At 34.6% G+C, this 16,338-nt stretch overlaps 2 protein-coding genes across 4 annotated transcripts; both read left to right on the top strand.

The window, feature by feature from the left end:
* The first annotated feature begins 3,713 nt into the window (after positions 1-3,713).
* On the top strand, positions 3,714-7,214 carry LOC108219570 (UV-B-induced protein At3g17800, chloroplastic). 3 transcript variants are annotated; one of them, XM_017393076.2, is made up of 4 exons: positions 3,714-3,894; positions 3,983-4,095; positions 5,602-5,897; positions 6,141-7,214. In XM_017393076.2, the coding sequence occupies exons 2-4, from the start codon at positions 3,997-3,999 to the stop codon at positions 6,976-6,978; spliced, it is 1,233 nt and encodes a 410-aa protein (XP_017248565.1). In that variant the 5' UTR covers positions 3,714-3,894; positions 3,983-3,996; the 3' UTR covers positions 6,979-7,214. The 3 variants fall into 3 exon arrangements, with proteins under 3 accessions (XP_017248565.1, XP_017248563.1, XP_017248564.1); XM_017393074.2 differs by having other exon boundaries at positions 3,754-3,894; positions 5,599-5,897; XM_017393075.1 differs by lacking the exon at positions 3,714-3,894 and having other exon boundaries at positions 3,901-4,095; positions 5,599-5,897.
* Positions 7,215-8,676: 1,462 nt separating this feature from the next.
* LOC108218404 (extra-large guanine nucleotide-binding protein 3) lies at positions 8,677-15,972 on the top strand. Its single transcript, XM_017391328.2, has 8 exons — positions 8,677-9,699; positions 9,825-9,962; positions 10,174-10,278; positions 10,680-10,865; positions 11,614-11,791; positions 12,914-13,158; positions 14,734-14,903; positions 14,985-15,972. Exons 1-8 carry the CDS (start codon positions 8,812-8,814, stop codon positions 15,565-15,567), a joined length of 2,493 nt encoding a protein of 830 aa, XP_017246817.1. The 5' UTR covers positions 8,677-8,811; the 3' UTR covers positions 15,568-15,972.
* The last annotated feature ends 366 nt before the right edge of the window (positions 15,973-16,338 follow it).

The raw sequence follows: 16,338 nt of genomic DNA, 5'->3' as shown, positions 1-16,338 counted from the left end.
CTCCATATCAACATCAAATAGACTTTAAATGAAAAGAATACTCCAAGATTGACATACATTGACTGCAATTAGAGGTGGTCATTCGGGTCAAACCGACCGAACCGGCACGTCCCGAACCGCCTTTTCAACCGCCCGAAGCCGTCTAAACACGGGTCGGTTCAAAACCCTCCTGGACCTCTTAAGACGACGTGCCGAATACGGGTCCAGGGGTTGGGGACCATGAACCGGACCGGCACGGCCCGTCAAACCATAAAGGTTCGGCACGGCACGGCCCGAACCGGGACCGGCCCGCCAAACCGTGAATCTGTACGCAACTACGCACTCTGTTTTGATTTTATTTATGTTTTAGTTTTTTGTTTATAGTTTAGTTATTCGATTTCATTTCAGTTTGTAATGTTGAGACTGGTTTTATTAATTTCATTTTGATTTTGTTTTAAGAATTAATTTTATTCCGTTTTCAATTTGTTTTAAAAATTAATTTCACTTTGTTTTGATTTTGTTTTAAAAATTAATTTAGTTTAATTTTGATTTTGTTATAAAACTTATAAAAATAATTTTTTTTTCGTTTTAATTTTGATTTAAAAATTAATTTGGTTTAGGGTTGATTTTGTTTACTAACTAAATTTGTTCTGAATTATGTTTAATAAATAAAATTTATAAGAGGTACCATCCTCTTTTTACCAAAAATTATTTTTTATCAAAATATTATTTATTTGTTTACAATTTATTAATAATTAAATTAATTAATAACATTAAACTAAAATAAGCATTAACATTAAACTAAAATCGGTTCAAAAACTAACACTTGTTATTGAAAAGAAAAAAAAATTAAAACAAAACAAAGCAATCATAGTCGGTCACTTCATTCCAATTTCCAGCAAACCACTTCATTTCAGCAAGCAAACCGCGGTTGAACCGCTGGCCCGTCCAAAACCGCCTGAACCGGCCCGAACCGCCTCGGCCTGCCCGAATGGCCACCTCTAACTGCAATGTACATATACACTATATTTACTACCATTATTCACAATTATTTGTTAAATTAATCTTCTCTTACACACAAGTACACCAGTTTTTAATAAAATGCACTCGCTGACATGATTGGGTACTAGTATCAAATTAGAATGATTATATTTGTGCTATCATTACATAATATTCATCCAAAATTAAAATCATTTCCTTTCTCCTTGACATTTTAAATTGCACAGTACTTGGCCTGCACTCAGGTAGATTAATCATGATCAAATACAAAAATGAAAATAGGCATACACGTGATATGCAAAATTGTTAATTGCCATGTATTGTGTACCACTCATCAAACCACCCTCAATTTCATTAATACATACCACGTTTTGTAGTAACCATGTCAATCTTTTTACTCAGGCTGCAATATCAGTTTATCGAACACTAATTCATCATACTTATGATTCAAGTTTATTACCTTTTCCACTTCACCGTCATCATCTATAATGTTGTCATTGTCGCATTGATTTCCGTTATTACTTATAAAGTTGTTTACGCTCTACTCAGCAATGATCATCTCCTCACTATTTGGCAACATCTTATTCTTTGTACCGATCCTCTCAGTTGTGTGACACCCCCAAACCCATATCTTGTGGATTCATGTCACCACGTCATCTCTAGCAAACCTGTAATTATACAATGACTCTTGCCCCAGATGTCAAGGATCGATCTTCTCATTACTATCATCTAAATTCTTTTTACAATAAAATACACATAAACATAGATTACAAAGATCACAACATTATCTCTTACAATGAAAACATTTCATCTAACCTTCGTAGCCTGCCTGGTGCGCTTTCGCCTTGCCATTGCTATCACTCGCTTCCGGGACGTCCTTAAAATACGTGACATGTTCACTTTTTACACTTCAAAGATTATAAATATATAAAGGATTGAGCAATTGATTTCTCATTAAGTCCACATAGATCAATGGATTCAACATAATAAAGTTCATAAAACATGTTCAAAATGCAATTTAACAAGGAAAAACCGCACTTATCGATATTCCTCAAGAAAATAAAAAGATTACTGGTCTTCCATCCTAGTGGTACTACTACATGGCTCGATCACAACCACTTCGTGAATACCGTTCTCCTATGACACCTCCGTAATTTGATCGCAACCGCAAAAGGCACTACGTTCCGCTCTCTCTTGCTAGCGTAAGGTTTATCACTTTCAACCCTTAAATTGTCTAATCTTACAGACACAATATTCTCATCTTTACCACAATACTCTCTTATCATGTTGATCAGTTTACCGGAGTTTCCCCTGACCAATTCTCTCCACCATCAGATGCGAATAATTGCATCATTCGAATAAGAAAAGAATTACTTACACACCACGGTACTGAAAGATACGAGTAATGTTTATTTGATATCTCTCTTAACTCAAGGAAAGATATTCGACATTGAACTAGAATCAAAATGGTAGCAGATCGTAAGACAATTTGGAGTTTTTTTTAAAAAGGAATAAAAATACATATGTTGTTTCGAATAAAGAAAGCTCAATAAAAAAAATGAATAAGGGTTCTCGAATAATAATATTTAATTCAATTCTAATTCTCTACAAAGTTTGATTATTTAAAAATTATTTAAGTTTGAAATTCTACAAGTAAATAAGAACTTTCAATGAAGTTTAATAAATTATCAAGAAGTTAGAACAAGGTTCGGTTTTTTATGAGTCAAAGGTCACCCCGAATTAAAAGATGATCCGAGGTCGGAATCAAAATTCTTTTGTCTGATTTTTTAGGAAATAACTAATACCATCGAACAGTAGAATCTATTTAATATTCAAGGAAAAACGAATTACTTCAAATGTCGAGGATTTCTTCAAGAGGTCGATATTCATGAAAATCAGATGTAACAATTTAAATAAATGATGAATTTATCACATCAAGATAGAGATAAAAGTGAATTTGCCCGACTGTCGTTGATACAAAGACACGGTTTCTAAATCGAGTGGTTGTGCTCGCTTTCGTACCAATAACTATTCTTCTTCACGGAAGTAATAACTATTCTTCTTCACGGAAGTAAGCGATGTAATACTCTTTTTCAAAATAAAAATCCTGACTTATTTAATCGAAATGTTGAAATTTATTTCATACGATCAACATAGGAGTTATTTATTATATTTATCATAAATAATAAAACATATTATCTTAAATGATTATTTATTTACTAGTTGTTAATTATCTTTTCAAATCTCTTGGTCATTATTAAACACTTTCAATATTTCAATATTTTTGTGTATTTTATAAAACTTAACTGTTGTTAAATAATATATATGATAATCAATATTAGTAAAAAACTCGATTTAATTTCAGTTCCAACTAATAGGCCGTCAAAATTGTGTAGAGTCAAACGTCCGAAATCATTACATTATTTGACAATCAATATTAATAAAATAAAAAGTTTTGATCTAATTTTAATTCTAACTAAAATACTGTTAAGATTTTAAATAAAAGTGTGGAATCAAAAATCTGAAATCATTATATTACTTGAAAATCAAGATTAGCAAAAATGCTCATATCATCTTTATGACCAGAGCAAATCACCCCTCCAAGAAATTAATAACATCAAAATTTCTGTTCTTAGTTTTTTTCAAAAGAAATATATAGTTGGGTTAGCCAATTTTAGTTTACGATTATTGTCGCCCAAAAATTTGCAAGTGATGGGCTGGGAGCCTGGGACAGGACCAATTACTACCAATTCATCACCTACCCGACCCGGATTCCCCTCTCTTATCTTTCCATGATTTCATATTTTCATCTCTCTCTCGTCTCTCTCCTCACTACCTATATATAATACTACACACACATACCCATCGGTGATCATTGCTGATCGTGGCTAGTTCGGATTGAATTCTCGCAATTTGGTTAATAGGATTGTTTGCTTATATGTTTCTTCACTTTGTTTATTTACTCCCAGACTTTGTAATTTGTTTATATTGTCGTCTGTTTCAGTGCTTATTCACACAATGCAAACATCCTCTCTTCTTGCTTCTTCATTCGCTGCTGCTTCCGCCTCATTTTCCAGACCCCATTTTGTTCCATTCACCATCAATTCTCGCTTCAAGGTTAAACAAATTATTCCAAATTTTTGTAATGCTTGTTGTGCTGTGCTGTGATTTCATTTTATGTTCTGTTATATTATCCAAATTTAGGGATAGCAAGTTATTTGGTTTGTTATTTTGCAATATGGATAGCGAGTCTAAATTAACTTATTTGGTTTGTTTGTTGAATAGAAAGTACCTGATTCTTAATCCGCCTCTGGGTTCTATCTTTAATGTTTGTAATTTGATGCACAGGAACTTAATCGGCAACTAGTTCCCCGGGGATGTAGTATGTTTACAGGATTTCTGTTCCGAGTTGATATAGTTTCCCATTGAGCCCAACTCATTACTAGGTTTAAGTTATGTATTGTTAATCAATGAAATTCAATCAGAATAGTCACTTACAACTTACAAGTCAAATTATTGTTTATAGAGAGAGAACTTAATTAAAGATGAGAGGAAAGATGGGTTGAAATGGAGGGAAGTTAATTTTTCATTGATAAAAATGGTTTAGGACATGCATAGTGGTGCCTTAGCCCTTAGTAAAGGGACTTTTTGGATTTCCTAGTGTTTTAAGGCACCACTGTGACATTGTTGGAGCACTCATTTCTTCCAAATGTTGGACTTACTCTTAGGAGATTATTTTAGTGTATGAACTCTAGCAACATGCCTTATAATTGTGTCTTATTATTAAGTTAATAATATATTGAATTGTTATTGGAGGCAAAAGAAAACATGTGAGGAGAGAGATGAGTTGAAATGGAGGGATGTGAATTTTTTATTGATAAAAATGATTTAGATCATGTAAAGTGGTGCGTAATAAATAAGGCACATGTTGGATGTCATAGCGTTTTAAGGTACCACCAAGACATTGTTAGAGCACTCATATGTTCCTAATGCCTTATATTTTAGTTTAGTACATTGTTGGACTTGCTCTAAGAATATGTATTCTAGAATTGAATATTAGCGGACTTGAAATTAGACAGGTAGAACACCTAAATTAAGTACTCCAGAATTGACGATTAGATTATTTTGAAACTTGACATGTAGAAGTTGAACTTATCGTTTTTGTCTCTTTTTCTATTTTTCTTGGGATAAAAAGAATCCTCAAATAGAATAATAAGCCCGTATAAATATGGCTTGTGGTTGTAAATCGTAGCACTGAGTAACTAAGTTTTGCCAATCTATCCACCAGTTATTGGTTTCATTTGATGGACTTCTGTTACTTCATTTGTAAGCAATATGGCTATATAGGTTTATGTTGCAGACTTGTGGATCGATGATTATAGATGTTGGTTTGTCTGTGTTTGACAAGTTAACATAAAACTTCTTGAGGGCTAGATATTAAAATGTGCTGTTGCTCTGTTGTACGGTTTAACAAGTTTTAGGTGAATTTCATTGTAAAATACATGAAATAACTTGTTCTGCATTTGAACATCTGATCATGTTGTCTTATTTATATTACTACTAGTGTCCATTGGGAATGGGTAACCTTTTCTGTAATGTACTAACATCTGTGATCTGTAGCAGGATTCACCACAATCCAAATCAAGGTCACTCCGCTTGGGATTGTGTGTAGAGAGCAAGAGGAGATATTCTGCTATTAAAGCATCATCATCCTCTGATTCACTGAGGCCAACCACTTCAATTGCTCCACTACAACTTGAATCTCCAACTGGACAGTTTCTATCTCAGATCTTGACTAGCCACCCGCATTTGGTTCCTGCTGCGGTTGAGCAGCAGCTTGAACAGCTTCAGATTGACCGTGACGCTGAAAAACAGAAGGAAGCTACATGCACGACGGGCACTGATCTAGTATTATACAGGTGACTGATTTCTTGACTATGCATATAGCCATATACTGTAAAAGCTCGATTAATTAATAAGTCGTGATAAATTAATTAACCTCGATTAATTATTAATCTCGAATTCTCGATTATTTGCTAAAATTTAGCAGTCCAGATGTTATTAATTTATAGAGATTTTAGTGTATTAAATATTTTATCTTTCATTATATTTTTTTTGCGGATAAGGCGATAAGCTATAATTTCAAATTGGTTGACATTCAGGAGAATTGCTGAGCTAAAGCATAACGAGAGAAAAAAAGCTCTGGAAGAGATCTTGTATGCTCTGATAGTGCAGAAGTTTATGGATGCTGATGTTTCTTTAGTTCCTGCCATATCTGCGCAATCATCAGACCCGTCTGGTCGTGTTGATACATGGCCCTGTCAAGATGAAAAACTTGAGAAAATTCACTCTCATGAAGCGAATGAGATGATCCAGAACCACTTGACCTTTATTTTAGGGAATCGGTCGAGTGATCCTTCCTCGGTTGCTCAGGTAAGCAAACTAAAGGTAGGCCAGGTTTATGCAGCTTCGGTGATGTATGGATATTTTCTCAAGAGAATTGACCAAAGGTTTCAGCTTGAGAAGACGATGAAAATCCTTCCAGGGGGGAGTGCGGAAGAGAGAAACATTGAACAGGTCATTGGGGATGAGACCAGACCCAATGTCAAGAACATTGGTGATTCTTCTAGAAATTTACAACCACATCCTGAGGTGTCAGCATGGTCAGGTGGCTTGGGTCTTGGGGGTATAGGTGAAGGAATAAGATCTTCCCGCTTAAAAACATATGTGATGTCATTTGATGCCGAGACACTTCAAAGATATGCAACCATAAGGTCAAAAGAGGCCATCGACATTGTTGAGAAGCATACAGAAGCTTTATTTGGTAAACCGGAGATTGTTATCTCTCCTGAAGGAAGAGTTGATTCCTCTAAAGATGAAAACATTAAAATCAGCTTAGGTGGTCTGAAAAGACTTGTTTTGGAGGCAGTGACTTTTGGTGCTTTTCTTTGGGATGTTGAGAGCCATGTTGATTCAAGGTACCATTTTGTGGCAAATTAAGCCTTTCAGAGATCGCTGGCCAGGTTACAGATCCTACAATAGTAATTGCAGTCCTGAAGCAGGCACAAACCCGGGACAAATTGATTCAGATGTATATAAATATTGTTTGTTTATTGACGTGCCAGTTAACCCCTATTCAGTTTTGTTCTGCGGATAAATAATTTTCTTGTGAATGTTAGTGGATGAATGATTTTTTTCTGGCAAATTAGAATTGTAAATGTAGAGCATTATTCTTACTCCCTCTGTCCCAGTCAATTGTATACGTTTCTTTTTCACTGCTCGACACGCTTTTTAAGGCTCTTATAAAACATAGTTCCACAACTTATTTTTAATATTTTCTTTTTTTGTATAAAAATATAAATGTTATACTTTTATACAAAAAAAGAAAATCTTAAAAATAATTTACAGAACTATACTATATTGAAGCATTAAAGTCCGTGCCGCGCCCCCGTCCCCCAATGTATACTATTGACTGGGACGGAGGGAGTATTATTTTTTGTCTGGCATCTCCAAGTCCCCAACGATGCGACTTGTTTGTGTATTGCTCAATATTGTTTTTTCATATCACAAGCATCCTACTATAGTAAAATTCCTTGGAGTTATCTTTTTAGTGGAGTTTTTAGGTAATAATTCTTCAAAATTGGATAAAATATAGTCTAGTGGTGTTAATTTCAATTTTTTTGGTCTATAATATTTTTAAACATCCAATAAGCCTAGGATTAAGTTCCACAACGCAGTCAACATGTACACAACAATTAATTTTATTAATCGTAGGACATATTAAACATATTTGAGAACATAATGTCTTACGATTTATAAAGCAATTGTTATGCATGTTTATTATGTTAAAGAACATAAATTTTAACTTCTTGGATGTTTAAAAATATGGTAAAAAAATAAATTTAAAATCATGAGATCATATTTTATTTAATTTTAAAGAATGAATACTCCCTGAAATGAGGATTACAAGCAACTTAACTCTAATCATGTAAATATTCTTTTCAAACAATATAATGTCCTATGAGTTGGTCACTTGGATACTAATTATTTTAGTGTCTGTGAAGAACAAGTTGGGATTAAGATGTTAGGGTCATTTGGTTCGAGCAATTTTTGATCGAGATATATTTAATTTATTTTAATATATAATTTTCAGATTTTAAATTAATAAATAAATAATTTATAATATTTAATCAAAAATTGATAAATTGATGGACATGTAAAAAGGGAAGTAGTGCGTAATTAATCTCTTTTATAAATTGCGATTAAAGTAGTAGCATGGAAGTAGTGGCATGAGAGAAGGTTTTTTCTATACTTCGATCAAAAAACGTGTTTGCGAAAAAATGTACTCCCGTCCCATAATGAATGTTTTTTTTTCCTTCAAATTTTTTTCACGTATTTACAAGCTTATAAAAAACATATTTGTAGATATTATTTTTTTCGTGTTTTTTGTTTTGTATAAAAGTAGGAAGTTCAAATTTCAATATAAAAAAAGAAATATGAGAAAATAATGGCTACAAGTATGTTTTTTATAAGTTTGGAAATACGTGAAAAAATTTTGAAAAAAGATAAAACGTTTATTATGGACGGAGAAAGTAACAAAAACAAAGTTACGAGCCGTTAAATAATTGGAAACGGCGGTTACATACTTACATCCGGCTTGAAAAAGAGAAAAAATGACGTAAAATATCTGAAAGAAAATAAAAGAGGCACAGCTGAGCAATTGCGTAATCATATTTGCGTCTCTCTAGTCTAGCTCCGTTTACTTTCTCGACCAAACCAGCTCATTCTCACTCTCATATAAATCTCTCTCGCTCTCTCTCTTGATGCTTAACAATGACATCGGAAACTGTGACGGAGCAAGACACCGACTCGAAAAAATGGCAAGAAGCTCTTCGCAAAATGTTACCTGCCGGAGCTCCGTTACCGGACGAAGACCAGCTCGATTACTCCATCGCCGTCGAGTACGACGGTCCTCTTCCGTTGCCTACCGCTTCTATTCCCACCGTCGATCCGGTCAGCATTTCTAGGTTTTCGAGATTCCGAAAGCTTCAAAACGGAACGGCTAAATCTGTTGTAAGTCGACCTTCTCGTGCTTCCAATCAATTCGATAACGATTCCAGTTCAAATACGAATTCAATTTCAGTTTCAAATGCGAATTTAAGTGATCAGCAGTTTGATAGTTGTAGTGATGAATTTGAGAATGATGTTGATGTCGATAGTGTTGAGAATTCCACGAATTTAGCGAATTCAGTTAATTCGGGGAGTTCAGAGAATGTTGTTTCGGAGACGAAGAATTTGAGTAAGAAGAAGATGTGTAATAGGTGTGGGAAGAAGAACAGGTTTTTGTTGAGAGGGATAGAGAGTTGTATTGTGTGTGATGCTGGATATTGTAGTAATTGTGTGCTTAAAGCCATGGGATCGATGCCGGAAGGGAGGAAGTGTGTGAGTTGTATTGGTATGCCTATAGATGAGTTGAAGAGGCCGAGTTTGGGGAAATCTTCAAAGATTTTGTTGAGAGTTTGTAGTCCGTTGGAGGTCGCACAGATTATGAAAGCGGAGACGGAATGCAAGGCGAATCAGCTGAGACCGGAACAGCTTATTGTGAACGGAAGGCAGTTACATGATGAAGAGTTGGCTGAGATCTTTGGTTGTTCTGTTCCGCCTCAGAAGTTGAAACCGGGAAGATATTGGTATGACAAGGATTCTGGACTTTGGGGAAAGGTACGCTGAATGTTCAGTTTTCAACATTAAGGGGCACTTTATTTTGATAACAAACACACGTGTCCAGCTGCTGTTTTGGCTTGGATTTAATCACATTGTTCTTGTCTGATTTGTGTCTCTTCTAGGAGGGAGAGAAGCCTGATAGAATTATAAGCTCAAAACTTAATATCGGGGGTAAACTTCAGCTGGATGCAAGTAATGGTAACACTAAGGTGTTTATAAACGGGCGTGAGATCACAAAAGTTGAGCTCAGAGTACTGAAGGTATTGCCAGTTCACTCTTGTAGCCATCAACATTCTATACCTACATATAACATTGATTGAGTCTATAGAGTGATTACACCAGTTGCATACAGTACATTATCCTACCGTACTGTTTATATAGTCGATTGTAATATCCTATTAGTTCCTTCCTTTTAATTGACTAAAATTACTCACTTCCTTATCTTTGACTCTCTCTTTTCCGTAATTACAGATGGCCAATGTCCAATGTCCTCGGGACACACACTTTTGGGTATATGATGACGGGTCATATGAAGAAGAAGGTCAAAATAACATTAAAGGCAACATATGGGGAAAGGTAAAGTTAATTACTGAGTTCAAGGAAACTTGTCACTTTAATTAATCTTTGTAGTTTATAAGCAAAAATAGTCTTGTACTTGTAACATATATAAGCGATTATCTGTGCAGAAAGTTCAATTTTATAGTTAGTTAGGTGTTCGATATTATCAAATTTAACAAAAATGACAAAAGGTTGAACTACCAACCGGTACAGTTACGAAAAATAAAAAACCTCACCTCCAAAATATAGAATTTAACCTACAAGTCTGTTTTAAGTCATATGTTCTTATTCTAGCAAAGTAAACAATCAAATCGATTTGTGCTTATAAGCTGGGTTTTCCTACTGAAAACACTTTCAGATAGACACTTTTATGTAATAAATTGGCAATTAAAAAATGCTTTCTCTTTTTGGCTAGGCAGGCGTCTACTCGTCTAGTTTCTGCACTATTTTCTTTGCCTGTACCCCCTGAAAGTCCTAGTCGGTCAAAAGAAGATCCAACTACATTCTCAAGCAAGTCCGTTCCTGCTTATCTGGAGAAGGAAAGTGTTCATAAACTACTGTTGTTTGGAATAGAGGGTTCGGGCACAAGCACTATTTTCAAGCAGGTACATCCACTTGTTTCTCAACATTTTTTTACAAGATATTGCTTGTGCAATTACTAAAATTGAAACAGCATACATATTTTTAGTTGAATTATGACACCACCAGCTTTTAAGACTGAAAAATTATTTTTGCTGCTATAGTATTAAGTTGAGATGGAATGCAATATCAGATACAGTATAACCTCTGTACAATAATATTCTTGGGACTGGAAAATATTATTATAGGGAGGTTATTCTTAAATAGAGGTAATTTTTTAATAGATTATATGGAGTTTGGACCATAATTTTATATATTTATTTATTATGCAGTGGTTATTCTTATATGGATTATTCTTGTAGAGAGGTTGTACACATAAACCTAATACTCCAGTGCAGAAGCATGTTTTTGTTGGCATTTATACTTCAGGGTTCAGGATTATACATGCCCACGCCTCTACATGCATATGCTCATATTTTGTCAAACATAAAATTATTTCAGTTACATTAGGTCACCAAACTTATTTTTCATGTAGACTATATAAAGAGTTAAATATATTCTGTGGGTAAAGAAAGCAACAGAAGTTAGAGTTAGTACACAAACTGCATGAATATATCAACTTCAGGTACAAAATATGCACAATCTAGATACACAGACTGCAAAATGTGTAAACTTTAGATTTACAAAGGGCATTCAACTCTGGAGTAGTACCATAACTTCATATTGCAGGATTGCTACATTCTCACATTTAGTTTGTTTAATTTGTTGTAACAGGCAAAGTGTTTATATGGAAAGAAGTATACAGCTGAAGAGCTGCAGAACATAAAGCTTACGATTCAGAGCAACTTGTACAAATATCTTAGTGTCTTACTTGAGGGGCGAGAACGCTTTGAAGAAGAATTTTTGTTCAAGAATGATCATCCTGTATTGGATGCCGATGGGTCTTCCCCAGGTGAATTTTTTTTATGTCTAATTGAACCTCTAGACCTTTTCTTTGTTAAATTTTCAATTTGAAGTAGGATATAGGTTAGTTGCTTTTGAGGATTAAAAATAAACTTTTTAGTTAACATGAGAAACAGAAATCATGGGTGGTGGGACTATGATTAGTGATGTCTTTTGCTCTTTGACAATATATTGTACCGAATCTGTACCATTTTTCCTCTTCCGACAAGAGGATAACTTAGTTTACACTTAAAACCGATATCCGTTGTTGCAGTCCCCCTGAGGTCAGATCATTCATTTTGTAATCAAATTGAAGTTTATGTCTGAAGATTAATTTTTTTTTGACTTACAAATTATTATATCTATTACATGCAATTACATGGTGAAAAAGTTATTCTGAGACATTGTATGTCTTCATACCCTGTTTAATATCTTGTGTCATTATTCTTGAATTTCAGTTTTAGGTACTTATTGTCAAAAGGCTTCCTTTCTTTTTCACATATCTTAATTTGTTGCTATATATAATTTGCATTTTTAGTTTCACACATTTAGGTTTCAGAACTTGCATATTGCATCTGCTTCTATGGGTTTTACTTGTATCAAATAGCATGCATATCCACATCAACATTGCGGTGACCCGGTGAGACTTTGGAAGTTAGAAGTGTTTATTAAGTATACTGTAGGCATTCAGTCAGATACAAACTAAAATAGCCTACAAACTTCAAATTTATAATCTATGTACTTGAGACTGGCAATTTTTAGTACTCTGACCTACCGGTGATATTGAGCTGGATTGTAGAGTTTAGGCCAACATGGTTTGGAGTGAACATACCTGTTTCTTGTGAACAGTATAACACGACCTTTAATACCCTTCAAGGGATTTACAAGTATTCTGCCAAAAACTTTTCTGTGAACATATGCAATGGCTATACAATTGCATCCGCTACTGTATTTTTGTAAATGTGGGGTAAGCTTCATTTTGCTGTGATTTATTATGTCATGAGTTTGCATGGAATACCCTAGCTACTTGTAAAAATTTAAAGTTTACTGGCAGTTTCAATTTCTTAGCCCATCATCTTTATCTTCTGATCCTGTTTAACATGCTTGTAAACATGTGAACAATTAATTTCAGGTGAAACTGCTTCTAATAGAAATAAGCAATGTATCTATTCAATCAATCAAAGGCTCAAGCATTTTTCCGACTGGTTACTGGAAATCATGGCTATCGGAGATATGGATGCTTTCTTTCCTGCTGCAACGCGTGAGTATGCTCCTGTCGTGGATGAGATTTGGAAGGATCCTGCTATCCAAGAAACCTACAAGAGAAAGGAGGAATTGCCTTTTCTTCCGGATGTTGCGAGATATTTCTTGGATCGGGTTTGCCACATCTCCCTAAAGTTTTGCAGATCTATACATTTTACTTGTCTCACTGGTTTGCTGTGTTAAGCTACTATTTTATTGAATGTTACTTCTAAACATATATGTGGACTGTGCAGGGTATACCAACATAGTACCTAATAGAGATACCTAACACGATAACATAATATGGTCTTATGATATCTGATTTTTGGTTATAGGAGCCTATATAATATTGCCTCCAAACTTATCATTGCAACTATGCTATGTACCCCTACATGAAAATTCATTTCTTACAGTATTATCTATTATGTACTTCACTCATCCATATATTTTGAATGTTCTAATCTTTGGGACTCCCACTCTCTTTATATATGCGCGTGTGTGCATATGTGTTTGTGTTGTGTTTTGCTTGTGTAAGAGTTAGTTTACGATTTATGTAGTATTAAATTACTATTACTAACTCACGGTTTTATTCTGTAAGATCTATGTAGACGCACCTTTTGGTCCTATAATAATTAATAAATGAGCTGACCAAAATTCATTCAAGTAAATCCTTACATCTTTTAGCGTCATATATATTAGATTTGTTATTATTTTCATGTTCACTGATCTGGTTTATCAGTGCAATATATTATATCCTAATTTAGATTGCAACTACCTGGCATCATCTATGTAGATTTAAATGATTCCACTATTTCTCTGTGTTCCAACACAACTGCAGCAGAAGCTTAGAGTATCTGCATTTCATGTTTCTTTGTTTATAGATCACACATTACTCATATTAACTTGATCGAATCATGACACCTTTGTGATGATTTATTGGGGCACTCTTCGCTGCATTAGGATAGCAAATTTTTTTTGCTTTAGTTAACATAATTTTGGTGTGCATACCCTACTTTAGGCAGCTTTTGTGCCTTTTCAGTTTGAAAAGCCTAAGAAAGTATTCTAATTCTCGTCTATTATGCTTTGTTTAAATATTATATTACTGGATCAATCTAATAATAAAAAAAAATAATGTTTCTATGATACTGAAATAGCAGAGAAAGTACTATTTAATACTCTCATTGGGTGGTCTCCAGATACTAAAAAGCTATTCATGAGGATATGATTAGTTTTCATTTCAAGTTTAACAATTATATTATTGCGATTTCTGTAGGGAGGAGCCTTAGAGAACAATCATATGGTGGTTGATAAAAAAAAGTTCACTCTGAAATCCATGTCATTGCTTTCAGCCATATTTCTTGATTCATTTCTTTGATTGGTAAAGGATTAGAAAATTTTCTCGTCTGTTTTTCCTCTTGAAATAATATATTGTTACTGAAGTTTCTTTTGTTGGGATTGTAAAATTTGAGGGTCCACAGAATTATCGTACCATGTCATTGCTTTTAGACATAATTTGAGACCATTGTTTCTTGTTTATATCTGCATTGTCTTCTATGTGCTGTGGTACTATGTTGGACTGAAGTTTCTTTTGTTGAGATTCCTGTTAAAATTTGAGGGCCCACATTAAACTCTGGAGTGGCAAGCTAAAATTCGAAAATATTTTATTTTGACAACCCATTGATACCTTGCTGCTTTATATTTTTATAACAGGCCATTGAGGTATCCAGTAATGAGTACGAACCTTCTGAGAAAGACATCTTATATGCAGAAGGAGTGACTCCGAGTAATGGTCTTTCTTCCATTGAGTTCTCATGTGATGATCACAATCTTTCGTCGGATGATTACTATGATAACTTCGAATACCAATCTCCATTGACAAAGTAACAGACTTTAGCTGTTCGTTGTTATATAATGCTATAGTTTTGGTTATTGCTTGTGACTAATATATTTTTGTCTCTTAGGTATCAGTTGATTCGCATAAGTTCCAAAGGGATGCAGGACGGCTGTAGATGGCTGGAAATGTTTGAAGATGCAAGGATGGTAGTTTTTTGCATTGCCTTAAGTGACTATGACCAGGTTTACTCTCATGGAACTGGTCCTCCGCAAAATAAGATGCTGGCTAGCAAAGAATTGTTTGAAAGCACAGTGAAGAACCCTTCCTTTTCTGACACTCCCTTTGTGCTTCTTTTTAATAAATATGATGCCTTCGAGGACAAAATTAATCAGTCTCCAATAACAAATTGTGAGTGGCTTAAAGACTTTAACCCTCTGAAGCCTCACCATAACAATCAGTCACTGGCAAGTCAAGCATACTATTTTATGGCTATGAAGTTCAAAAAGCTCTATTTTTCCATCACCGGGAGGAAGCTTTTTGTGTGGCAAACCAGAGCTCTGGAGCGTAAATCAGTCGATGAGGCAGTCATGTACCTCACAGAGGTCCTCAAGTGGGAAGAAGATAAGAATGAGGGAGTTTATGGAAATGCAGGAGATGAATCATTTTATAGTGGAGAAGTGACCACATCCCCCTATGTTGCGCAGGAATGAGGCTCTTACTATTCTGCTCCTTTTGATCAGCTGTCATGATGCATAAGGGTACAGGTACCAAGTTTTCGCGATTGAATTCGAAATATCATATATCTGTCAATACCTCTCAAGTTGAACACAAGAAAATACAAGTCTTATGTATCCATGACATAAATTACTGCTGAAGTATATAAGAGGACAAATCAAGGTTTCCGCATGCAAAGTGAAGTTTTGCGTTGTCGGATTCAGTGAATATTTCGTAAGCTCTACTTCATCCCAGTGAGTTTTTTTTGGTTTGGGGTGCTTGTTAGCTTGTACATTCTTATATCTTCTTGATTTTTTTATTTTTGGGTAAAATCTGTCTTGTTAAACTGGTTCTCTTGCAAAGCTTCATTATATAATTGTGAGTAGTACTTTTATCATTCAGGCCATTGTGACTACTTGGACTTGTAGGAGCTTTATCTTATTTTGTCAACTATGAAGCAGCTAACAAGTAACAAATATATACAGAATCTATGTATATATAAATATTTTTTCTAGTGTATTTGGACTTGAGCGGCGTAGACCAATCCCCAGGTAAGATGGTGAAAGAGCATCATCTTCCCGGATAGTGAAGTCGGCATCTATGCCTGTAATTGATCGGCTCAGCTGCCCCCCAGTTGACTATATTACATATGTAATCAGTCACATCAGTTCTACGTATCTACTACCTAGTACACGGGAAGTGAATTTTTGTCACCAAATTAAATGTGAGAGGCGATAGTTGACTCCAAAACTTGTACAAGTTACCAT

Source organism: Daucus carota, chromosome 4 (assembly GCF_001625215.2).
Source record: "Daucus carota subsp. sativus chromosome 4, DH1 v3.0, whole genome shotgun sequence".
NCBI lineage: Eukaryota > Viridiplantae > Streptophyta > Magnoliopsida > Apiales > Apiaceae > Daucus > Daucus carota.
This window is presented reverse-complemented; position numbering and strand designations above follow the sequence as displayed.

What these genes read in the sequence shown, in the direction of transcription:
- LOC108219570 (XM_017393074.2), top strand. Translation starts at nt 3,997, where the DNA reads ATGCAAACATCCTCTCTTCTTGCTTCTTCATTCGCTGCTGCTTCCGCC. An exon ending in CCATCAATTCTCGCTTCAAG is followed by an intron (nt 4,096 to 5,598) that starts GTTAAACAAATT and finishes TGTGATCTGTAG; the next exon opens with CAGGATTCACCACAATCCAA. An exon ending in ACTGATCTAGTATTATACAG is followed by an intron (nt 5,898 to 6,140) that starts GTGACTGATTTC and finishes GTTGACATTCAG; the next exon opens with GAGAATTGCTGAGCTAAAGC.
- LOC108218404 (XM_017391328.2), top strand. Translation starts at nt 8,812, where the DNA reads ATGACATCGGAAACTGTGACGGAGCAAGACACCGACTCGAAAAAATGG. An exon ending in ATTCTGGACTTTGGGGAAAG is followed by an intron (nt 9,700 to 9,824) that starts GTACGCTGAATG and finishes TGTCTCTTCTAG; the next exon opens with GAGGGAGAGAAGCCTGATAG. An exon ending in TTGAGCTCAGAGTACTGAAG is followed by an intron (nt 9,963 to 10,173) that starts GTATTGCCAGTT and finishes CCGTAATTACAG; the next exon opens with ATGGCCAATGTCCAATGTCC.